Source organism: Molothrus ater, chromosome 1, assembly GCF_012460135.2.
Source record: "Molothrus ater isolate BHLD 08-10-18 breed brown headed cowbird chromosome 1, BPBGC_Mater_1.1, whole genome shotgun sequence".
NCBI lineage: Eukaryota > Metazoa > Chordata > Aves > Passeriformes > Icteridae > Molothrus > Molothrus ater.
The window spans coordinates 148,029,820-148,055,369 of NC_050478.2; the positions used below are offsets into that span (position 1 = coordinate 148,029,820).

At 41.5% G+C, this 25,550-nt stretch overlaps 1 protein-coding gene across 1 annotated transcript in view; it reads right to left on the reverse strand.

Moving 5' to 3' along the window:
• Positions 1 to 25,550, reverse strand: part of COL22A1 (collagen type XXII alpha 1 chain) — a 237,177-nt gene that overhangs the window by 39,360 nt on the left and 172,267 nt on the right. The window contains 12 exon segments of the mRNA XM_036379115.2: positions 288 to 335; positions 768 to 812; positions 9,651 to 9,704; positions 11,067 to 11,102; positions 13,883 to 13,960; positions 16,200 to 16,244; positions 16,696 to 16,800; positions 18,487 to 18,540; positions 20,055 to 20,108; positions 22,146 to 22,199; positions 23,378 to 23,431; positions 23,872 to 23,925. Of these exon segments, the coding sequence (XP_036235008.1) occupies positions 288 to 335; positions 768 to 812; positions 9,651 to 9,704; positions 11,067 to 11,102; positions 13,883 to 13,960; positions 16,200 to 16,244; positions 16,696 to 16,800; positions 18,487 to 18,540; positions 20,055 to 20,108; positions 22,146 to 22,199; positions 23,378 to 23,431; positions 23,872 to 23,925 (681 nt within the window).

Here is a 25,550-nt window from a genome sequence, read left to right on the forward strand (position 1 = left end):
GATAATGCTTATCTCTCCTTGGAATGCATGCTTCAGAAAGAGCTGAGAAAGTCTTGGAGATGTTATAGAGAACTTTTTAGGTCATTTCACTGCTGGGGAAGGGATTTTCATCTCTACTGTGAGCTCGTGTCCCAATGCCAGTGCAAGCAGGAGACTTATGTCTTGAGCCTTGAAAGAGTGTTTAAAGACACCTTTTGCACTTGCAGTTCAGACACTTTCCCATCACAGAGTGTTAGGTCTGAATCAAACAGAGACATAAACTCCCACCCTCATTAAAGGCTGATTACCTTTACCAGGAGATTTATGTCCTCTGGAGTAAGCAGGGGTGGGGAACCCTGTGGAATGAGAAATTCATTACTTCAGGCAATTTTAAGAGGCATCAAGACATAAGAATTTTTCCTGAACATGTTCTTGGATTTTCAGTGGTTTTCCTTATCCTGTCTAGGATTCACTGGGCTGAACTTGTACTTCCCACCCTACCCTACCAATGCTTTTCATTGGAACCTGAGATGAGTTCTTGCTGGTACTGTACAGTGGTGCTAAGGAAGTGCCTTTAAAATTTTGGCTTTTATTTACATGCAGAATATCCAGTTGTTCTCATACCATTCCAAAGCCTTCACTAAACCTTTAGTGGGTTTTAGTCTTTTTTCTACTGTTCTACTGGGAAAAACAACAGTAGAAAAGCACCCAAGTGCACTTCTGAGGTGAGGTGTACAGGTGGAAACTGAGTTAAAAGGAAGATGTAATACAGAAGTGAAGTTACATACAGGTTTTCCAGGAGGTCCTCTTTCCCCTGGATTTCCAGGTACACCCTACAGATCAAGAAAAAGAAAAAAAATGTGAAATTATTACACAATAACCCCCTGGTTGCTCTTGCACTCTGCTGACTGATCTGGACTAGCACACATTTTACTTTCTTCTGCTGAGCAGCACTACTCCTTGCATGAGACAGACAGCAAACTCCTCCAAATATCTGCAACTTGAACATCCTCTCAAACCCTTGCTAAATTCATTTGAGTCACGCAGAGACTGGAATTGCTTTAGCTTGTCTTCTGGTGATAGGAAACACCATGAACTTTACTAGTGTGAAGGATGAAACTTTAAATCTCTGAAGGCACCTGTCAACAAGCAAAATCAATTTGTCTGTTTGGTTGGTTGGTTGGTTGGTTTTTTGTTTGTTGAGGTGTAGTGGTATCAGTTTTTTTGAGATGAAGGCACAGAAGTTACCAGCATTCTCAGAATTTTATGTCCAGAAAGGCAGGATTAGGAAAAGGGACAACCTTCACCCCTCAGCATGCATCTCTAACATGTCATTTACAAGGAATTAAGTTTGCTAAAAACAAAACAAAAACCATGTCTAAAAAATTTTGTAAAATCTTTGCATAAAGTAATGCTCACTTGGGAAACCAAATACTTTGAACAAGACAGTTGGCCACGGCTCAGATGGTGACAATAATCTGTACTGTGAGGATCCTTGCAGTTTTGAGGATACTTGGTGACATTTCCCCAAAACATTTTCTGCTGAATTCCTGTATCCACCTGGTCCATCACCCTGTGTCATCACTCAAGCAAGTGCATGTTCTATTCATACTGAGCACCTTAAAGAGTATACAAAATTTACCAAATACAAAAGCTGTCCTACCTGATCATTTTTGTTTCTAAAGGAACAGTTTCTACAGACCATCTAAAAAGATCTTATTTGTGTTCAGCTTTGTTGATTCGGCAGAAGTCCCACATGGGGTTTTCTCTGGGATGGTTCCAGATTTGCCACCCGGGATGTTCATAGAGTCATAGAAAGGTTTGGGTTGGAAGGGACCTTCAAGACCATCTAAATTCAAACCCCTGTCATGGGCATGGACACTTCTACTAGACCAGGTTGCTCTGAGCCCCATCCATCTTGACCTTGAACACTTCCAGGGATGGAGCATCCAAGGCTCCTCTGGGCAACCTGTGTGCCAGTGTTTCACCAACCTCACAGTAAAGAACTTCTTCCATATATCTATTTTGAACCTACTTTCTTCCAGTTTGAAGCCATTACCCCTTTTACTGCCACTCCCCTTGTGTGGCAAGAAAAAGATTGAAAGTGGAAGATCTAATGAGAAGGGAAAAACAGAGTTGTTTTCACTAAAGATAACCTTGCAGCTGGAGGATGCTAAGAATATGCAGTGTGGAAAATTTCACATGTTGTGTTTTCTTTGGGTTGTTTTCTGTCTGTCCTGAAAAATGGAAGTTTTATAGAAGACAACAGAATGCTGTAAAAAACTTAAAAGGCATTCCTCACAGGTTGGGGCCTCCCTGCTGGGAGAAGGAGAGATAAGGAGCTTTGAGGCTACCCTGAGCAATTTTTGCCCCTGCTAAGATGGAATAAACTTAGCAATGCATATGTCTCCATTCTGCCAGAGTGGTAATGGAATAAATCTATTCTTTACACTTCAGCTCTGGATTTTGGCTGTCTTGGTTACCTATAGTTCTCACACTTGGTCCAAAGTACTTCTCCATCTTTCTTCAAGGCTCCCTTCAGGTACTTGAAGACCACAAACAGGTCATCCTGAAGCCTTCACTTTTCCAGTGAAAAAATTCTCTCAACCCAATTCTCTCCTACTCCCAATTCTCTCCACCTTTCCTTGTAAGAGAGTTGCTCTATCCCTTCAGTTGCCTTGGTGGCCCCCTCTGGACTCTCTCTAACAGTTCCACATCCTTCCTGTGCTGTGGGACCCCAGAGCTGGACACAGCACTGCAGGTGGGGTCTCACCAGAGTGGAGTAGAGAGGCACAATCCCCTCCCTTCACCTCTTGGCCACACTGGTTTTGATACAGCCCAGGACTCGATTAGCTTTTTGGGCTGCATCAACATCTGGATGCTGATCAAAGTACAAGTAGTGGCTTTCAATCAGTCTAGGCTCAGCAGGATTTTCTCTTTGAGACTATCTAGTATTTCCATATGGAAAGTTCCTTTAAAATTTGGTCAAATGCTTAGCCAGGAAGGGCACTGGGTGTTCTTTCTGCCACCTTGTCTCAGGTTATTCAGTTTTGCCAATCAGTTCCTTGCATTATTTACACCAACAACCAGATGGGGACATGGGGATCAATGACTGAAGAGCACTGTGTGTCATGATACACCACAATTGTAGCTACAGGGCAAACTTGAATTTCATCCTTGAGTCTCACTTAGTACTTAAATCCTGTATGTCTTGCTAGAGGAGAGAAAAAATGGAAAAATATATCAATTATCTTTTTCTATGTCCACATTAAATGCTTCTGGATGAGCAACAACCCTTCAGTTACCTTGAGATTCTCAGAGACAAAAATTAAACACACACTGATACGGACCTAAAGTGGAGCTGAAGTAGTACTGAAGTTCATGGATGAACTCTTGTTTCCTGAGGAACTAAACCTTCTGCAGGTGAGAACAAAGAAAAGATAATGTCTGAAGAAGACGTTTAGCTCACATTTCTCCCCAGAAGTCCTTCTGGGGAATTGAGTAAATATAAGTGACCATTTTAGTCATTTATAGCTTTCCTTCTTCCACATAATTTCAAGGTGAATCTAGAGAACTGTGTATTGTTCCCAAAGTCCCTTCCCTTTCACAGATGCTGTCAGGTCATGCTTTTGGCATCTTCTACACTGTGTTCTCAGCCACCTCTGCAAATGGGAAGAAGGATGGCTAAATAACAATTACACAGATCTTATATTCCCAGACCTACTTTGTTCAGGAAGACTCACACAGAACTTGCTCTAAAAAGTGTGATGCAAAGCAAAAACTTGAGCCATGAGAATAATCCTGGATCAGAAAGCAAGACAGAAAAGACAGTTCAGAAATGTCTTTCATGCTGACTAGTAGCACAGCTATAAATATATGCCATAGGGCTCAGTGACAGCCTTCTGCTTTGGGATTTGAAATATGAACATGGCAGTAGTGGTGTAATCTGAGTATTTAAAGATCTTTTAAAAAAAGAATATAGGAAAAGACTTCTTAGTTATGTGAAAAGACACACAAGAAGAGAGTGAATAAAATGGAAATCCTCAGAAAGGATTAAGCACAGCTATCATGCCCACATGTCATTAGAGTGCCTTGAGACAAAAAGGGATGAACCCATTTTCTTGCACACTGTATGATGTGGAGCTGGTGATGTCTCCAAAAGGGTGGAAATGAGACAGGAAAAGAGATTAAGCTCTGTGCCATGGCTGACAAACCTGAAAAAAACCCTGAATCCCCAGGAAAACTTCCCAGAAAAATTGAAAGGTACAAGATTGCAAACAGAGAATGTCCATTGAAGAATGCTTTTGTGAGCCAAACTGAACAAACCAGATGTAGCTGATGGCACTTCAGCATGGTGCATTATCAGAGAACAGGCCAATGGAAGCAGAGTCAAAAGCAGAGGAAGTATTGCTGGTCTGTAGAGGCCTGGAGTTAGAAAAGGCTGACGAAACCAGACAAGCTGCAAACATAGAATTACAAAATATCCTGGGTTGTAAGGAACCCACAAAAAATTAAGTCCAGCTCCTGGTCTTGCACAGGACAATCCCAAGAATCACATCAGGTGCCTGAGAGCATTGTCCAAATGCTCCTTGAACTCTGTCAGTCTTGGTGCTGTGACCACTTGCCTGGGGATCCTGTTCCAGTGTCTGGCCACTATCTGGATGAAGAACCTTTTCCTAATATCCAACCTAAACTTCCCCTGATGCAGCTTCATATTGCTCAGAGCAGAATGAAAATGTTAGAATGAAGACATGGAAGTTAAAACTGCATCTGACAAGCTAATAGGGAGGGAACTGGAAAAGAGAAAGCCAGAAAATTCAGAGAAAAGGAAATGAGTCTGACCAAAAAACTGCATGGCACAGAAAATAAACGCTGCTAACACGATGTGGGAAAATGCACAGACCCAAATAGCAACCAGTGCTGGAAAACTCAAAAAGTTTGAACACTTTCAGGAGATTGCAGCCAAGAGTGGCTGGCACAAAGCAGAACATCCAATGAGTGGTAGAGCACACCAGTACAGGGAAAAGATGTCAGCCATGAGGAGGTGGGATGCACAGTATCCAGAATATCAGTCTGCAAAATCTGACACACAGGAATTTAAATGGGAACTGATGGAAACTGTGTTGCTGATAATGCTAAAAAACAATATTTAGCTTAGTTGGTTGGCAAATGGTGCTAATTATGCCAAGGATGTGGGTTTGATCCCCCCATGGCCCATTCACTCCAGACTTGGATTCGATGAGCCTTGTGGGTCCCTTCCAATTCAGAATACTCTGTGATTCTGAATTAAATACCTGTGCAGTTAATAGACAAAATCCTATGATGGGGAAAATGATGCTCAGGTCAGTGGTGCATGTGAAAATACTTAAAGAAAGTCTGTAAGGAAACATAAGTGTATAGGGGAAGTGTGTCAGTCACACAGGCATATGGTGGGATAGTTCTATTACAAGACTGAAAATTATACTTGAAATGCAATATCTTAAATCAGTTATATGTCACAGCAATAAACAGACAATAGGTGGGTTAATAAGTATACCGTGGTTTGGGGTGTAAGTACCCCAAACACCAAGGCTCCTTGGAACTGTCCTTCTAACAGGATGGGAAAATCAACCTCAGAACAGCAAACTCTGCTTCTCAAATCCATTGGCAGTAATTTATGCATCCACAAAGGTTTTGCAATTATGAAAGCAAACGCAGGGGGAAGATGAACTTCTCGGTAATGCTGGAACTTAGTTACCATAAATAATTAACCTAATTAAAAAGTGATTAATTCAGTGTTTATGTTTATTCAAATTATCATAATCAAAATACAGAAAGATCCTATTAAACAGGTGCCCCCACTGTTAATAGGAGGATAAGAAAATATCTCATTCAGATTGTTTCCTAATCTAAGGACACTAAATAGGTGTGTTGAACAGAAACATTTTATCTCCCAGCAGACAGGCAGGGGAGAACAGATGATTCCCACACCAAGAAGTGTAAGAGTGGCTGGCCAGAAAGTGTCTGCTCCTTTAGGGGTATCTGGTCAAGAACCTTTTGAATTCAACAAAGGAAGAGAAGAAGAAAGTCATAAATTAGAATATCAAGGACACAAACCTGACCAAAAAAAGATGGCAGTGATAGGAAGCAAACCTGGACACTCACACTAATTGATCAAGGCATGTGGAAATATGAGGAGGCTTACTGCAGCAAGGTTACCTCATCCAGGACCTTGTCAGCTGGGAAATTAAGGGAAAAGGAGGAAATCAGAAACTAAATTTTCCAAGACACGCAGACCTAAGAAGAAGCAGATCTTGTCACTGGCAGTAACTGATGGGCCATCAAAAACCACAGACTGCACTTGCTGGGAGAGCAATCTGGACCTTGCAAGTGATTGTAAAGTGGGGGATCATGAATTGGGCGGGATGAGGGACTGATAGAGCTGGGGAGATGCATGAGGGGCTGTGCAGGGGGAGAGAGAGGAACAAACAAACAGAGGGTAGACACAAAACGGTATAAAAGGGGCTGGTAAGCCAGAGCTGGCTGAGCATTTGTTTGGCTGAGCCCTGCACATGCCCACCGTGGCTTGTCCTGTCATTTTACACCTTCTAATAAACCATTTCATAGAATCATGGCATGGCTTGGGTTGAAAGGACCTGAAATACCATCTCATTCCAAGCCCCTGCCATGGGCAGGACACTTTCCACTGGACCAGGTTGCCCCAAGCCCCACCCAACATGGCCTTGAGCACTTCCAGGGATGGGACAGCCACAGCTTCTCTGGGCATTCTGCTCCAGTGCTTCACTACATGCACAGTTAAGAATTTCCTCCATACATCAAATTTAACCAGGCAGGAGGGACCTGCTCTGCAGCAGCTGGAGGAGACAGCACTGCATATAACATCACTGAATATGTAGACATCCTTTTTTAATTCTCAGACTAGGAGATTGGCCAACTTCCCCAACAGAAGGTACTACAGGCTACACTATTTTAATGCTTGATACAGGAATACTGACAGATTAAAATGTGATTTGGATTTTTTTTTTTCGAAAAGCAAGAGAAAGTGATTTTTTTAAGTGACTGAGGTCCTTAAAGTAGGCACAATGTGTAGTAGTTCTGTTATGGAAAAAAGTAGTCACATTATTAGGGAAAAAGAACCTTAAAAAAGCACACTTTTCAGGCTTTAAGAATTGGAGCTTTGGTTAATCAGAAAAAAAAAAGCAAATTTAAAGACAAGAATATTATATATATGGAAGAAGACAACATGTCCCAAATTTGTTGCAGAAAAAGATAATTTGTAGGGATTTATGGACACAATGAACTCTAGAGGACAAAAAAAATAGCAAGGCTTTTTCTAAGAGGAACAGAACAAGGCCAAAGCAGCACAATTGTATTGTTAACCTAGGCAAGTATCTTCAAAACCTAAATTTTAATAAAAAAGACACTGTCCTGAGAACTCTTGATATTAGATTGAGTAGCCAACAGATGTTTCAAAAGGTGACTTTGGGCTATCCCAAAAAATATGACACATGCTTTTAGGGGACCAGAAAGAATCCAGAAGGTAGTTATGTAAAAAAACCTCTATTTATTCACCAGTGGGAGAGAATTCTGGCCAAAGCTATTGCAAAAACAGCATTGACTCTTCATCTCCCTAAATGCAGTTGTAAATCTGATTTACTATATCAGAGAATGCAACTGATAGCAGGCATTTACACATGCATCTGATGAGTTTGCAATTGGAAAAATAATTCAGAGAGCAACTCGATGTATGTAAATGTGATTTAAAAGAATTTTCCAGTCTCAAAAAAAAACCATGGAATACATTTGCAAAGGCCACAGCAAAGTACAAGACACTGAGGCAAGTCATTCAGGCAATTGACACTGCATGGCTTGGGAGTTGCATGGCAAATTCATATTAGCAATTCAAATTGGAGCTTTCCTATCCAATGATATCCTGTTTGAACACAGCAGAGTACAAAAATGGACATGTTTCAGAGGATACAGGAACACTGCATTGGCACACAGGAGTGCAGAAGCAGAACAAAAAGTTCCTTATGCTAGTTAAATAAAGATAGAGATCAGGGAACTGCAAATGCATGATCTTGTCAAAATAGGTTATCCCTGCTGACACACCAAGAAATGTTGGAATGTGCCCTGTACCTCCAATTATACCTCCTGAAACACAGACAGAATGGTATAACAAGTGATCAGACAATACAGAAAGGTTCTAAAAGACATATTGATTGCAATTAAAGCAGTGAGTGTAATAGAGAATATGTTTTATAAGTAGCCTGAGGAATGTCTGTGTTTGGATTAATTTTCTTCAGGGAAAAGAAAAATGTAAAGACCTCAGTGCTGCATCTCAAAGAGTTGACCAGCCAATGCTGATCTGAGCAGAGCCAGAAAGAGACTCCAAAAAGCTGCCTCAGGTACTCTTCTTACACAGTTCAGCTCTAACAAACCCATCTATCCTATCTCCTGTTCAAAACATCTTCATTTCAAATTTCAAACATCTGAGGCAAGGGCATGAGATCTAGGGACAAGCTGCAGGACACAATCAATCCCAAATCTCTGGCTGCCCAGGGACACAAGGGACCATTTCAGCTATTATGGGCTCTGGAAGAAAACCCTGGCTCAATTCTTTGTCTTGTGACAAAGTATAGAGTCAGAGAATCTTTGAATGGTTTGGGTTGGAAAGGGTCATAAAGATCATCCAGTTCCAAACTTGTGCCATAGGCAGGGACACCTTCCACTATCCCAGGCTGCTCAGAGCCCCATCCAGCCTGGCCTGGAACACTTCCAGGGATGAGGGACGCACAACCCCTCTAGGAATAAGTAGGTGGGAAGAAAACAAGACCTTCTTTCCACAATAAAGGACCTCCTTTAGGCCACCTGATGGATGTCAGTAAAGCCACACCAGGGCTGGAAAGTGCTTGCTGTGGAGCTGGTGAGAGCTGGTACTCATTTCAGACACGACAGCATCACTGAGCAGCACTGAGAAGGAGAGTTCCAGGAGGTCACTTCCCCCTCTCCACAGTGTTCCCTTAAACCCAAAGATCAAGCCCTTCCAAATCTTCAGAGGCTCCTTCAGAGGACTGGTTTCCACATCACAGAGGAAAAAAAAAATTCTCCTCCTTCTGATGCAGCACTGAAGTGGAAGCAGGCAGAGAGAGGGGCCAGCTTTCCAGCTGGGAGTCTGCCACGTTCCTCTCTGCTCCTCAGTTCCATGACTCACCACTGAGACAGTGGGAGCACAATGCACCAAGAGGTTAAAATGTCCTCAAAAATGCACAATAGCAGCAGCAAAATGAACTCACAGAGAACTTAACAGCTGTGGCCCTGTTTTAACAGAAAGGGTACTTAGTGGATTCTAAGAAGTTCCTAGACAGCCTAACCACCATCCTTTTCCAGTGTGGGATCTTTCCCCAGTGTATGCTGCCAGGTCCCTTCTCCAGTGTCATTTTAAAGTGGTTCAGTGATGCACCCCACTTTCCTTGAAGCAATCCTCCTCATTCCAACTGTTTTCCTCTTTGACATCCTGAGTTGTAAGAGCTCCACTTCTGCAAATCATGTCCCTTGGACAATCCTAGTAACACTCAGAGACCGCAGTTGATTATCAGCACAAATTTTTAAGGAAATTAGATGCAAGCACTGACCAGCTTCTTGACCACTTACACTTTAATTTTACTTACATCCTGGCCAGGAGGCCCCTGTGGTCCAGGGATCCCAGGCACACCACGGGGACCCTGAGAGGGAGAGAACAGACAAACCCAGTAGTGTGAGCAGTATTTATGAGATGCTTCTTAGCTGAAGAGAAGAAATCCTTAACCTAATAGTAATTGGTGGAAAAAATTAACCAGCACCTACTAACTATGAGAGAGTTTAAGAAAAAATATAATTACAGTTCACACTGCACTATCCTGATATCAATAATTTCTGTGCCTCAAGGGACTTCATGTGCATCACTAAAGTCAAGCTTCCCATACATTGATTGGAGAGGTATTAATGACTCTTTACAGGAGGTGGGTTTTTGAACAGAGAGAAAATATGCCTGAGCACAGGACAGTAGAGGAGAAAAGAAGGTCCATTTCTGTCACTGTCATATTTTCTGAAAAATCCCCTTGCCCAGGATTCTTCTCCTGGGAAGCTGAGAAGCCTCAGAGAAAAAGGAAAAACAATAATTATCTCATTTTGCTTCTCCTGTGTTTTGCTGCTTTGGAATGTGGTTTGGAGATTGTTTATCCAACAAACAGCTGGTTGGTTGATTGGTTTCATGTGAATTGTTTTTACTTAATGACCAATCACTGTCTGGCTGTGGCAGTACTCTGAAGACATCATGAGTTTTTCATTAGTATCTTGTTAAGCCTTCTGTATCTATCCTTTCTCTATTCTTTAGTAGAGTTTTAGTATAGCACTCTTTAATATAATATAAGTACATAAAATAATAAATTAGCCTTTTAAGAACATGGAGTTAGATTCATTATTTCCTTCCTGCCACGGGGACTCTGAAAATAGCACACATCTTCTCAGTTCCAGGCTATCACTCTGCTAGGACTGGCTGTTGTGCTGGAAATTCAGGCCAGTGTCTACTGAGACCATGGTACACAGTTGTTTGTGCCACACCTTGATTGGGTTGCGTCCTTGAATGGATTGCATCCTTGAAAAACTGAATGTTGAGGGACTAAAGTGTGTTTGGTGAATACTGAAATCTGTAAAATTTAAGTAAGAAAAATGTTCTAAAATGGTTTCTTTTAAACCTTTGAGGCCTTGGCTATAAGAAATATGCCTTGAATTATGTGCCTTAAAATAATTTTTTGAAAGAAGGGTGAAGCAAGTCACTCATTATTTCTCTTTTAGGACTACTAGACACATAAGGAAACATTTCCACCAGGCCAAGGCTTTTGATCAACTCTTTCTCACAACTCAATATAGCAGACAAGTACCTGGTAATACACAGAAGTTCTGATGGATCAGCCACCCTATGACCATTCCTTGAGCAAAACCAAAGCAATTACATCTGCCCTCATGAAATGACTGGCAAAAAAGATAATTAGTATGGTTTCCCCCTCCCCAAAGAATTTGGGTATAGCTAGAAAGACATACTGTACCAGTGACCCTTTGTCTCCTGGGGGTCCTGCAGGGCCCTACAAACAGAAAAGACACAGCAATCAAAACACTTTAAATTCTCATTTAGCAGGGTGGGTGCTGCATTAAGGCATTATTCTCTGCTCTGGACTGTGTGCTGCACTCCTGAGTGTGGATGTGTGTGCACTGTGCCCATGGACAATCCATGCTCCTGGCTGGGTCTGGAGACACAGAACCACAGCATCCACACATCCCTGGGGCTGGGACAGGACAACTGCCCCAGGCTCTGAAGACCACCACATTCAGCCACCTCTTAGACAAGGAAAAACATCCCACAGGACTTCTGTGCTCTTTAATTTAGGTCAAAGTAGGGGGAGGGCAGTGGGCATGTGCATGCTGTTTGTTTGGGGATGCAACTTAAAATGTGCAGCTGAGTAGAGGGAGCCCCTGGCAGGTACCCACTTCTACAGGAACACCACAGAAGTGCTGCAGTGCCATATCCATCATGGGTGACTCAATCTGGTATTCCAAACACACCCAAAACAAGGCTTGAATAAATTGGCCACCACTATAACTCCTCTCTCCTTCTGCTTTCTGTTTCAGGCACAGTGTCTCCACGAAGAAGACACCTTAGTGCATGTTAAAGAAATGGCTTAATGCATAATTTAATTAATGCCCACAAGGCAAGACAGGGCAAAATTGAAATCTTTCTACTTATACTGTGCATCCGTGCATTAGGCAGCTTCAGCATACGCATGTGAATTCACTCCAGTTTTCCAAGCTGTCCCCTACTCTGTTGGAAGCACACACTCTGCTAATGCTCAAGTTTATGGCTCAGTGTTATGTAAATTGTAACTCAATACTTCAGCAGATAAGATAAAAAAAAAAATCCTCATCTATATATACTTTTTGTGCAAGGAGCAAAGCTGAGAGAGGTTAAGGGCAGAGGAGGAAACAGGGTGAGGATTCCAATTAAAAAGAATTGTTGGCTCTCAGCTCTGAAGCTGAAGTATTATAAACACAATTTTGTCACATTGCTGAAAAGAGTAGAGGCTGATGTCTTTAATTCAGTATGCAATATGCACTGAAGCAACTCCACTGATTTTATTCTGTTTTTTTTCTTTTTTTTTTTACTGTGGGATTCAGTCTTTGTACAGTCTGCTAGATTCAAGGTTGTACAGAGTTTTTTTTTTTCCAATTCCAGTCTTTGCACTGGAGCTGAGGTTATGATGAATCTATACTGGAAAAAAAACCCATCATAAAAGTGGTTTGGTTGTTGTTTTGTTGGGTTTTTTTTTTTCTTTTTTTAAAGAGGCATTTAGTAAAGCAAATTAAAGAAATAAAACATATCATTTGAGAACAGTGTGGTGTGTAGGTGGCTACACATCCTGACAGTGGGCAAATAATGAAGACACTGAAAAAACCAATCTTCTGGTGTGAGACAAGAGATGTCTGCATTTGGAGTCAAGTCCTTAGTCATTTGTGTTTAGGGAGATGAGGATGCTAAACCCCCAATGAAGAACAACTTTGTCATCCTGTGTACATCAGGATGCAGACATGAACTCATCTAGCCCTGGACTGAATCTAAAAATCTGTAATCAAAGACTATCCACTAGCTAGTGATTTTCAAACAAGCCAGATACTCATTTGTTACTTTAATTTTAATTTAATTAATGGCTAAACACTGAGAAGTGCAAGAACACCACTGTTCCTTAGATAAATCATAGATAAATCTATAGATCCTTAGATAAATCAAAGGACATCCAGGAAACCTGCAGTGATTGGTAACTCTGTGAGGACCATAAAAGCCATGATACAATCACAGTGTGAAACAGGACCAACCCTGTCTGTTCTAACTCAGAATTCAGCTTAGTAAAAGCAATGATTAAGTGGGCATACACCTCAGAAAACCAGATTTTTCAACTCATTACTCAGGAATATGACTTATCCCTTCAAGGCAAGTTCCTATACTAATTGGGACATTTATATCTAGATAGACAGAGCACTAATAACCAAACATTGATGATTGGTCCAGGATCATGGCATGCATGAGGTATTGCAAAAGAATGCAAGGGCTCAGATGTCCTCTTGCAATTACAGCCAGAAATAGCATTTGCTTCCTCCTAAACATATTTCACAAGCAAATTCAGTGCATAACTGGAGGTCTCTGAGCAGGACTACTGCCAGAGCACTGCCAAATCCCCCTCATTTCTAGAGGAGTTGTAGATGACAAGTATTGGAGTGATCAAAGCCCAGCAACAGGAAAATCCAAATTTTCTGAGCAGACTCCCATATAGACCATGTGACCAACTGATAGTCAGGAGGGCAGAGCTGGATAAAGTCAAACTTTCCAAACATTTGGGGGAAATTATGGGCAGGAGGCCCCTCTTGGAACACAGCAGTTTAAGCAATCTGATTTTGTATTTTGCTATTGGAGTGTCACTATGTCACTGATGTGGGCATGTGTGCCACACTCATCCCTTCCAACAGGGTTCATACAACAGCAAGGTTGTGTCTGTGCAGGAGACCAGAACTGCTCCCTTGGCACAGATCTCCTCTCACATCCACAGCAGTGTGCCAGGATGATGCACAAAATTCAGGAGTGACAGTCCTGACAAAATTCAGGAGTGACACCAATCAATGCCAGAGCACTTTTAGCCCTCATAGCAGACATGTGACACGTGAGCCACAAATGACAGCCTCTGAACTCTTCTGGAATCTGCACCTTCAGAAGGCAAAATGTCCCACAGGCTCTCAGCACAGCTGAGCACAGGCAATGCAGGTGGCAATGCCTGATTTTTCCACCTCATTGTATGCTGCAGCAGGACCTGCTACTTACAGGGGGTCCAGCCAGGCCAATTCCTGGCACTCCTCTGTCTCCTGGCTGTCCAGGGAGGCCAGGAGCTCCCCTCTCACCCTGAAATAAAGGAAAGAGTTAAAAGCTTTGTGCACTGATGAGAAAATGTGCTGAAATGCAAGCAGGTGGTACACCAGAATGTCACATGAGTACATCTGGTCCTGATCCTGCCCACAGAGGGACAGCATGTGGCAGCATGGGGACATGGCACAGTTGCTGTCTCATCATGCCATTAAAGTGTCCTTTTCTCCCACAGGGGCCCCAGCCCCGCTCTGCAGGCTCAGAGTGCTCCCATCACATCACATCACAGAACTGAGGGCAAACACAATCTTTGTGTGTGTGTTCATTTATTTTAGTGCACTGCATCAAATTTTAGGCATTTCACAGAACCACCAAGGTTGGAAGAGACCTTCAGGACCAGCTTGTCCCGACCACCAGCCCAGCAGCACCTCAGTCACCCCAAACCAAACCCCCAAGAGCCACATCCAGAACCAGGGATTTCAGCAGGGTAGCAGGGACTTTCCTGGGCTTGGGGAAGCACCAAGCACCACAAATCACTTTTCTCTCTCTGTGCTTCTGTGGTAAAAGGCTAAGGCACAAAAATTGCTGAACATAGATCATATATCAGAGGAAGACAGGATTAGGGAAGTTTTGCTGCATCTTAATATTCTCCTGTCCTTTACCAACATAGGCCTACTCACAGAAGTGTATGAAATTACTTTGGTAAAACAGAAGTCAACACTTCAACCACTCTCTCTCAAGCACTTTACTAGAAAAGGAGAGCCTTCCCTTCTAAAACACAGATTTTCAAAGTGAATAAACATGAATAGCACAGAAAACAGCTTGACATTGTTCAATGTACACTGCAGACAGAGGGCTAAGAAAGAATTCAGCAGTAAGGCTTTAATTTAACATCTGTTTTCTAGTTATAGGGAGAAATCAATAAGATTTTTATGGATTGCATTGCAGTTGGGAGATTTGGTCTCACGTTGGCAGTAGATTTATAACAATCAATCTTATTTATGCTATTTATTATGACATTTTTTCTAGCTATATAGAAGCATGATAGAAAAATTGTTACCTGTGGATTCTGCCCACTCAAAATTAAATCTGCAATATCTCCTATTTTTCCCTTTTCTTGCTTTCTTCTTAAGCTAATCTTTTACAACAAAGAAATAATACTGCAAGGCCACTGAGGAAAAATGCATTCTGATTAGTTCAAACACTCCACACATCCCTTATCAGTTATTTTATTCAAAAAGATAATTTTAATACAAAAATTTCAATAGTATTTTCCCCACATACAATTAAGACTTTTATCATCTTCTGTTGCTATTGAATAGGATACTTAATGAGATTTCTTTTAGTGTTTTTTTTCCTGACTTTTATATTAATTCCCAGTCTATTAGTGTATGTCTGTGTGGGTGTAGGTCTGTGTTCTGAAGTGTCAAAGATATATAGAAAAGACTACAATGCATTTGTACAAAATGCATCAAAACTAAAAAAAAAAAAATCATAGCAGTTTGGTTGTTTCAAAAATATGGGACATAGATGGATTGGGTCTCATACTCCTATAATCCTGCTTTTATCATTTACAGAATCTTTTTCAACACCAGATTCTTCTTCCAGTCCACATCAGAAAGTGGTCATTTTGAAGAGGACAATTTCTGAAATGTCTGATTAAATCTTCAAGCACAAAAATCAAAGATTTTTGCTGTTTTATTACTTTCTCTCTTTTCTGTGTGCTTAAAAGGGAATAAACATTACTTTCAGCAGAAGTTAGTATCATCAACTTCTTCAACTAGCCAGTCTGTGCCTCAATACAGGAGGGGAAACTAGGACTACCTGGTTCTACTGGAAAATAATTAATGTCCTCCTTGAAGAGAGGTGAAGGGAATGAGGGCTAGGGAAAAGTTCTCTTTGAGGGCTGACAGGTGGTCCTGAGAGCAGATCACCCCTGAGCCATGCAGAGTCTCCCTGGTTGTGTGGATTAAAGGGTCTCAGTCCCAGTTTCCCTGAAAAAGTGTGCACTGAGACCTCCACCTGTGATGAATTCTTATAGTGCTGGAAGGTACTTTAAATGTGGAAAGTGAACACAGCTAATTCATAGCTGAGTATTTACATCCACAGAGATGCTGGAATAATAAAGAAAGGAATCCTCTAGAAGGTAAGAAATGCATTTTTGAGTCAGAGCTTTGCAAACTCTATTTTCCAGTGGAAAACAGACTATGTTTGCACCATGTTCTTTTCCCCAGTTCAGGTGATTAAGATGGGCAGTCCATATGAAGTCCATCCTCACCTTATGTCCAAAGGGTCCTGGCAAGCCTGGTGGTCCTCTTTCCCCCTAAAGTGACAAAAGCAAACCAAGAAAACAGTCACCATCCAGCCAAACAAGAGCCTTTGCTATAGTCAAGGCAGCAATTCTCCCATCCCTGCCCTCCTGAGCTCACACTGTCCTGGCAATCTTTTACTGACAACATGTAACCAACTTAAACAATCTGCTAATTGGGCAAGAATTAAAAGCTTTTAGGGAACTTCCATCAAGCTAATAATTTTTGTACTAGTCACAAGGACAATCGCTACTCCTTGTGGAGGTCTCTGTTTTCAATGTAAATTTCAGAAATAAATCTTCAGTTCTCTCTGACTTTTTTTTTTTTATGCACAGGTGAGATCTGGAGCATATTCCACAGGCAGGCCTTCCATGGATTACGGTAAATCCATGCTCTCCTGCAAGAGTCATGGTTGCCTGTCTCACATTGAACTAGTCAAGCACAAAGCTTGCCAGCAGGACTTACCTTTTCTCCATCTCTACCCTTCCCAGGCAAACCTGGCTCTCCAGCACGCCCTGGCTCACCAGGTGGCCCAGGTAAACCCACTTTTCCTTCTTTTCCAGGATCACCCTTTAGAAGAGAAGCCATCAGAACTCATTAAAATACTAGACAATTACCACCTCAGATCTTTCACTGGAACTGAAAGGCATGGATATTTTCCTAGCTGTCTCATCTGGATTTCTTTTGGTATCATAGGAAAACCTCGTTAATGGGAATTCTTTTCCTTCAGTAATCTCAAGGCAGTTGTAATTTCCATTAAGGAAAGTAAAAGACTTCAAAATGTTTTGGAAACCAGCTATATGTGGTGGTGTGCTCTTTCCATGGAGCACACCCCAACCTGAACTCATCAAAACTGCTTATCCCTGCTGTGACACTGAGAAATGTTGGAATGTGTCCTGATCCCAACCTGACCTTTGCTTCCCATCACCCTGCCCAAGTGACACCCAGCAGCAGCAGCAGCAGTACTGGATGCCTCTGGTTGTGATGGCTGCTCCTGACTCACAGTGGGTTCTGGGGAGGCAGATAACAACCCTACAGGTGAGGGCTGGCTTGGGCAATGTGCTCTCCTAAACACAGTGCTCGTCAGTGCCTTCACAAATTTGGGAGCAAAATTTGTAGCCAGCATGAAAATATGAGCCAACCATCTTACCCCAAGAACAGGGCACAGCCCAGGGCCTGCAGCGGGCTGCATGCCCAGATCTCCCCTTGACCATGGATGCCTCTCAAGATAACCCCTCAAATTACCACCTTATCACATCAGATGCTCAGCAAACAAAATGGGAATAAATACACTGGAAACTCTGAATCCTTAGCTAAGTGATACAAAGGATTGGTTGCACAAATATAATGCTTTAGACAAAATATTGATCAAGTTTGGGACTAACTTTGGATGCAGCAGACACCTAAATTCCTCTCTGAGAAGGAGTTCAGAACACAAAGGGATCCTTTCTGAAGCTCATGACTCAATGGAAGGGTCTCCCTGACAGTTTTGTCTGTCCCTGTCCTCAATGCAGTAAATAATCAAGTGTACCTTGCATTGAATCTTGTTAAACTACTGTGGCATTTACCAATGAACTTTATTAACTTGGTGTCTTACATCAATAAAATATACTTTTCTTCTTTCTTGTGAGTGAAGTGCATCACTCTTTCTGCAACGCTGAATGAGAGAGTCCTGGGTCCTCACATAACCCTGAGGCAGAGCTCAGTAACTTGGAAGAAGATTTTATTGAAGGAGTTGGGATTCATTCCCTTTTAAGTCCCAAATGCATGGATATAGATAATCATGTTTCTGATTAATCATTCCTAATCCAGAAAACAAAGATCAGGACAAAGATCAGCATGCTGGGCACGCAGGGATGCATGACCAAACACAAGCCCCTGACTTCAGAAAGCTCATAAAAGGGGACAAAAAGCCAGTTTTTCTTCCAGCTTTGGATTTTCTGTCATAAATAGGAGTTTCTTAAAATACCAAATGCCTGCTCTTGTCAGGTAATGAAGACCATAATTGTGTAGCAGTGACTTTACCTTATCCAGTCATATATCAGTGGTTTATTAGGTAAATTATAAAGTTGCAACTGGGTAAAAACTTTACAGAACGTGTAATAGAGGAGCTCAGACAAGAGGAATTCATGAACCCATGTGTCTTAACCATCCATGAACCTATGAAATAATTTTCCAGTTCAGAGAGTATCTGTCCCTATAACTTAAAATGCTCAAGAAAAAAAAAGCAACAAACCCATCAAAGAACCAACTCACCTTTTCCCCTCTTTCTCCTGCCTTTCCTGGGAGTCCAGGGCCTCCAGGAACACCCTGGAGAGAAAAGAACTTTTAAGTTTTTTTGTAGGCAGTATTGGATTTTAAAAAAGGGGCAGACCTGTGGGTTCAGTATAGTTTATCTCAAGGATCAGTATCAGCTCAACATTTCCCAGGACAGAAAATCTGTAATCCAGAGACTACCACAGAAGGTGTATAACAGTTCCTTAAAGGAAGAATTTCTTTTACAATATAAAAAATAGCTGAACAGAAAAAGCAGAAACTGAGCTTGTACCAGATTTGTGCATTGTATCAGTAACTATTTCTTTTGTTTTGTGAAATTCTCAGTAGTCCCTAATACGCTACCAACAACCCCCAATCACCACCTCTGTATCAGAGAAGCCAAAAGCCTCCCAACACTGGGAAATGTAGCTGTGTTCATTTCTTCCTCTATTTCAGTTTTCAATCCTTTTAACATCTTGGCAGGTCTCAAAGGACTCTGTGTCAAAATATAGATGATTTAGAGCTCTAAATTAAGTACTATAACTTCCTAACCCACCAAAACACATCTTAGAATGGTACTCCATTTTAAGATGTGAAATCATGTCTTGGCACCATTAAGATTGGATTGACCTCAGAATGGATGTGATAATTATTTTCCTTTCTGCACCAGTAAAAATTATTTCCAACTATATTGGCTTTTATAGGTAATATATTGGTATTACTGGTGTAGAAGTTTGCTTAATGGAATATGAAATTGAAAAGTTCTTAATTTTCAATATCACCTTTCCTTATGAAATTAAATCACTACATTAATACAATTAAATCAAATGTATCTTAACAATTAGTTGAAGGGCAATTTAAGTTTTCTTGGATTGCCCAGGTAATAAACTCTGGTTCTAACAGTGCTATGGTCTAAGCCCTGTGCCTGAATACATCGTATCCTGAGGTCTAAATGCTGTTTTTCACCTACTCCAGTCTGTGCCCAGTGAAACCCCAGGAAACAGAAAGAAAATTACCATAGTGGAGCTGGGAGTAGAGTTAATCCAAAGGTTTTTTTAGCAAATATGAAAAATTTTGTCATGCAAAATTAATAGTGGTGATGAACCCCCAAGTAAGGGGACACTGCATTGATTTCAAGGGTTTTTAGGCTCAAATGCCTACATGTTTCCATAACAAAAGTGGGAGTTTACGATGTTATTTTTATACCAAGAAGTCTCGTTTACAAAAGGAGAGGACAAATGAAAAAAAGACAAAGAAAACAAAACCAAAGACACAATAAACATTAATTTTTTTCTCTTGAAGAGTTGGCAGCAAAAATTGCTTTTAACAATTTGGTGAGGAATGAAGCAGCTCCCTTCCTCCCCTTGATAAAATGAATATGAGAAGACAGTTAATGGATACACCATTCCCAGGTGCCTCCAGATCTTTCAATTCAGCCATAAGAAATAAGTTTAATGAAACACAGCCTTTTGAACTTCATAGTAATCCCCATGGAAGGGAAAACTAAGCACATTAAATAAAGAAATCAGGGCACAGATGGGAAAACAAATACACTGGTGCATACTTACCACATTTCCTGGCAAGCCTCTTGGACCTGGGGGCCCTGCTGGTCCACTCAAACCCTGTTTTAAGAAACATGAAGTGTGTGTGTGTGTGTGCATATCACAACTTGTATCACCATAGGAACAAGATGTTCTAAGTGAGATTGGATTTCATGTCAGACAAGGTGTTGTACATCAAGAAGGCAAAAAATAGCACATTTGTTGGAAACTTTTTAGTGTAAAGAGTAATGAAACAATACAAAATGGATGAAGGCTCTCTTTGGGAGCTTAAAGCTACCTTCTATGAAAAGAAACCCTAAATCTAGCTCAGATACAGGAAGGAAAGTCTGGGCCAGAAACATCAGAAGAACAGAGAAAAGAATGTTGATTTCTCATAAAAAAAAATGTAGGTCAACAAAATGTGCTTTGTTGACAATTCTACCTTTCTCTGCTGTGGGGAACAAAACCTGGAAACATTCTTTTGCACTAAACAGGTGAAATAGCCTAAACCATCCAGAGTGTAAAGTTTTGAATTGCAGGTCTTCATCTGTTTGGGAGATAAAGCTTTGTAGCATGAAAAAGCCCATGTGTGTCTCCAAAATTTCATGGGAGACATATATTCATTAGAGGACATATATTTGGGGATTTATGACCCAACAGAGATGTATGTCTGGGGTTATCAGGCTATATTTAGAGGTTTCATGGAATCATAGATTTGGGCTGGAAGGGACATTAAACATCATCTGGTTCCAAACCCTCTGTCATAAACAGGGACACCTCCCTCTAGACCAGCTGGTGCTGGGCAACCTGTGCCAGTGCTTCATCCCCTTCAAAGGAAACAACTTCCTCCTAATACTTATCTAAACCTACTCTCAGTTTGAAGCCATTCCTCCTTGTCCTATCACTCCATGCCCTTGCAGAAAGTCCCTCTCCAGCTCTGTTGTATTCCTTCTTTAGGCACTGAAAGGGGCTTTGAGACCTCCTTGGAGCCTTCTCTTCTCCAGGCTGAACAATCTCAATCCTCTCAGCCTCTGCTCATAGCAGAGGTTTAAAGGTTTCCTCATTTCTGTGTTATTTACAGTCACTGGTCTGTGAGCCAATAGAAATATGGAACAGCAGCAAGCTGTGAAATGATGGCAAGAAAAGAGAAGGTGCCTGCAAATATCTGCATTTACATATCATAAACATCCTCTGAGCCACCAGGTTCACAAAAAATAAAACCAAAGAATGGGTTTTTGTGGAAGTGGGATAGTTTTTGCCATCTCTCTTTTTTTTAATTTTTTTTTATTTTTTCCTCCTCTCCAAAATACTAAGGGGTCCTTCAACCAAGAGTGAAAGACTCCTGAAAATAGGCAGTTCAGGGTTTAGGGTCAAAGCACTCCTTAGAGACACTGCCTAAGCACAAGCCCAAGAAAGAAAACCATGAACACACAGGTAGAAGAAGAAATTTCAGTGCTCTATGATGCATGATTTGAATTTCTTATTCCTTCCTTCTCCTAATCAGTCATTCCCTTTCTCAATCATTATTTCAAACAGTTCTTCAGTGTTTCTTCCTTTTTGGCTTGCAGCTTTTATTCAGCTGCAAAGGTCTTATATGTTCCTACAATAATAAAACTGAACTGGAATCCTTTGTTGTTCCTAAGCACACAGACAAGAGCAGCACTCCCTACAACAAATGCCTCAAAAAAAGGGGTTTGGGATGAGTCTTCTGGATGAGCCAGTATTAAAACAAAAAACCAGCAGAATCAACAGTGAAGCCTAAAAGCACCCACGATGAAAAGCCAATTGCTGCTGCTCCTGAGCAGTGAGCTCCCTGCTCCAGCTGCCTGCCTGAGCTGGGCTGACATTGCAGTGCAGTCACACTCACAAAAGGGTGTTTTGTTAAGCAGGGAGAGATTTGAGCAGGAAAAGATGCACAACCTTGAGCTGGGCTGAATGGGGCATTGATCTGTTTGGTGCAGATGGTCCTGTTTGCCCACAAACAGCCTCTTCCAGCTATGGATGAGGATATGCTCTGTGATCAAGCAGCCTGGGACTGCAAATCCACAAGATGTTGATGTCAGTGTCCCTTCAGGCGTGTCACTGCCAGGGGAAAATGCTGCAAGGGAAGTTACTCACAGTCTCTCCAGGGGCTCCAGCCTCTCCTCGGGCTCCTTTCTCCCCCTTTGCACCCTGTGCAGAAAGGAGAGATACCAGCTGATTAGACATGGAATGAGACCTCCTGCCAGACAAAAAGGCTTCAAGATGCCTGAATGTGTACTAGGAATTGGTTTTGCTAACCAATTCACAGAGGAGTTAATGGCTGAGGAAACAGCTCCCAGTTCTGTATGCAGTAAGAAAGAGAACTATAAAAATAAAACCCTGAGACTTCAGAAGAGTTACTGATGACTGATCAGCTCAGATACTGTTTCTCAGCACAGGATGCTGAAACCTGCAGGTATTCATCTGGGTGATACTCCTTCCTATCCTCAGGCCTACCAACTACTTCATTTCCAGTGGAACTTTGATGGTCTCCCTTCACAGAAGACTCACCTGCAATTCTAAAATATAAACATCAGTCATCTAGAAATGGTAATAAGAGATCCCCTTGCAGAGGGTTTGTCCTAATCATACATATCAGAGAGCCCTTTCTGAAGAATTTTTGCAGGACAGTCTACTCACTGAACCGTCCCCCATTTAGCAGATGTTAGTTAAAAGTTGCATGGCATTACTGTGTTTTTTGTTGGGTTTTGGGGGTTTGGTTTTGCTTGGTTTGAGGTGGTTTTTTTATGTTTTTTTTTTTTGAATGCTCAGACTGCTGCTGACATGCTCAGAAACCTGTTTAAGGTGCTGAGGCCCAAGTATGGCTGATTATATAGGCTGGGCACAGCATATATGATGGCAGAGTGAACACCTACCCATGTTGAATGGAAACACCTCAGTGTTGATTGGAAATAGTTCTTGTGTGACACTACATTTACTGAAGATGGCTGAGACCATAGAACCATTTCACATGAACCATTGCTCATTCCAGGTGAGATGAGCTAGGGTTGAATCTGACTGCTCTGCAATGTTTTGGAAATGTGATTTATCTGCAAGACCTGTGATTTGGTAGCAGCAGTACAAGATGCCCTCTTGAAGGACCATGAAGCTGGAAGAAGTCTCTCAGACAATACTGACCATGCTACAGAGATAATGTATCTCTGAGCTGATTTTCCTCCTGCTGTCCTGCAGTCCAACAGAAGTAAAAACCTCTATAGAACAAAGAAATGGGCTGCTGGTGTGTACAGGAAGGATTATTTACAGTGATACAGACCTTGAGGGCACTCCTCTCTAGTCATGTCAAAGATTTTCTTCAAGGTCCCTCTTACCTGTACTCCTGCAGGTCCTGGCACACCTTGCTCACCTGGGACCCCAGGTAATCCCTGCAAAACAGAGGGAGACGTGAAGGAGCTCCTTCCACTGAGAGAAGTATGATTTTTACAGAGGATGTCACTGCACAGGGCTCTGTCTCTTCTAGGAGCTCCATCCAGAACAAGAAAGTCCAGAATACAAATGCGGTACCCAAATGCACAATTTAGCTGGGCCACATCACTTCAAAATCCCTTCATAAATCCTGCACATAAATTACTGCCAGCCAAGCTCTGCCTAGCAAATCCCATAGTCCTCTTTTCAGCTACTAAGGCCCAGAACTACAGATTAGGTGCCTAAACTCCAGTAGTCATGTAGCTTCCTCTACAGGCAGCACAAAGATAAGCACCACTGTGGCTATTTTTGATGAGAGAAGCATCACAGCTACAGGAGCATGTCCCACCCTCTCCCTCCAAAACTGACCACTCTCATGTCCTCTCTTTGCTGTACTTACAGGTTCTCCAGTCACTCCTCGATCTCCTTTGTCCCCTTTTGGTCCAGGTTCACCCTGATATAAAACAATAAGACAAAGAGAGAAATAAAAGCTATTTCCAGGGCTGGAAATCACACTAGTTCTGTTTAGTAAGTGGGCTCTTTCAATCAGTTACCCATTTCTGACACAAAGTAGCTTCTTCAAAGGACCTTGAGGTCAATGAGTCAAAACTGAATGCCACACTAAGATATGGAGATCACTGTCTAGACTCCTTGGCTCTGTTCCGATACTAACTGAAAAAATACCCAGCTTAAAAGGAGAACATTTTGCCCACAGGTGGAAGAGTAGCTAAGACTATACCCCAAATTAAAAAATAAATCTCTAACATTTTTAAAGGCCACATGATGTGACCAACAGCAAAAGCACCAGTGCCACTGCACTACCTCTCAGTAGGACCAGAGCCCTGATGTCATCCTACAGTGATCCCAGATACAGCTCCCTATTCCATCTATAAAAGAGAAGTGTTCAGTGATCATCTGGAGCATTTCCAGAGGTGAGCACTACACAGTTATTCCTGATCTCTAGTTCTATTAACATCTCCATACATCCATGCAGCTTCCTCTCCCTCCTGCAATGACAGTACATTTTTTCATGCACCACCATCAATGCCTAATAAGATTAATTTATTCCTGTTCTTCCTCCTTACAGTAAATTGAATATGCATTCAGACAGAAGTTCATCAGCTTTGTCCTGTGGTCTAGAGCAATAATCAATAAATCCATATGTCTGCTTTTTATAAATTGAAAAGGAAAGCACACAATTATGGAACTAGCTGGAATAAAGCAGGCACTACACTACACCAATACTCACTTTCGTATATTGTTATGAACTTATGCATTCAGGCAACAGCAATCATTACTAATTCATTATTTATCATACCAAGTGTTTCAATTATGCAATCAAGGAAGAGTAAGAACATCAGTGATTTAAGCTACACACACAAGCAAGGAATTGTGATCAGCCAAAATGCAGAGCCAGACAAATCAGCTTGAATTTTATTTACATCTGCTATTTGCCAATCATTTCTGCAACACCTAGGAATTCACAGTCCATTTTCAAATGATTCTCTAACAGATAAAATAAGTGTAGCTGCATAAATATTACTTATGCTTGTATTAATTATGCATTATGAATAAATATTATAATCTGTGGCAAATAATGGGAGGAATTTTACTCTACTAACAGCATCCTATTAGATCGACTTTTAACCAGGCAGTCCCTGATGCCATCTAGTGTCCTTCAGAAAAACACCAGGATCACCTAAAGCAGCTCAAGCGAAGGGGCTAAAGCTGCAAACCTGGATGTTTGTGCTTGGAAGCTGTTTTGTGTAATGACATTTCAAATTCTGAAACTCTTTTGAGAAAGCACAATGACAAAGCACAGACATGGGTCAGTACATTTGTAGGCAGGGATGGTGTTACTGAGTGGGAATAAGGATGTACATTACTGGGAAAACAAAATTGCAAAGTGAAGAAGTAACACAAGAGATAAATGGGGAAAGTTTTTAAGATTTTCCTTTCTTCCACTTTTTCCTTGATACTTGACTTGCACAGCAGTGCAAAATCTAACAGCCACAGACATGGGCAGAAGAAGGATTTCTTCCCAGATTCATACAATGGTTTGGGAAGAAAGGGACCTTA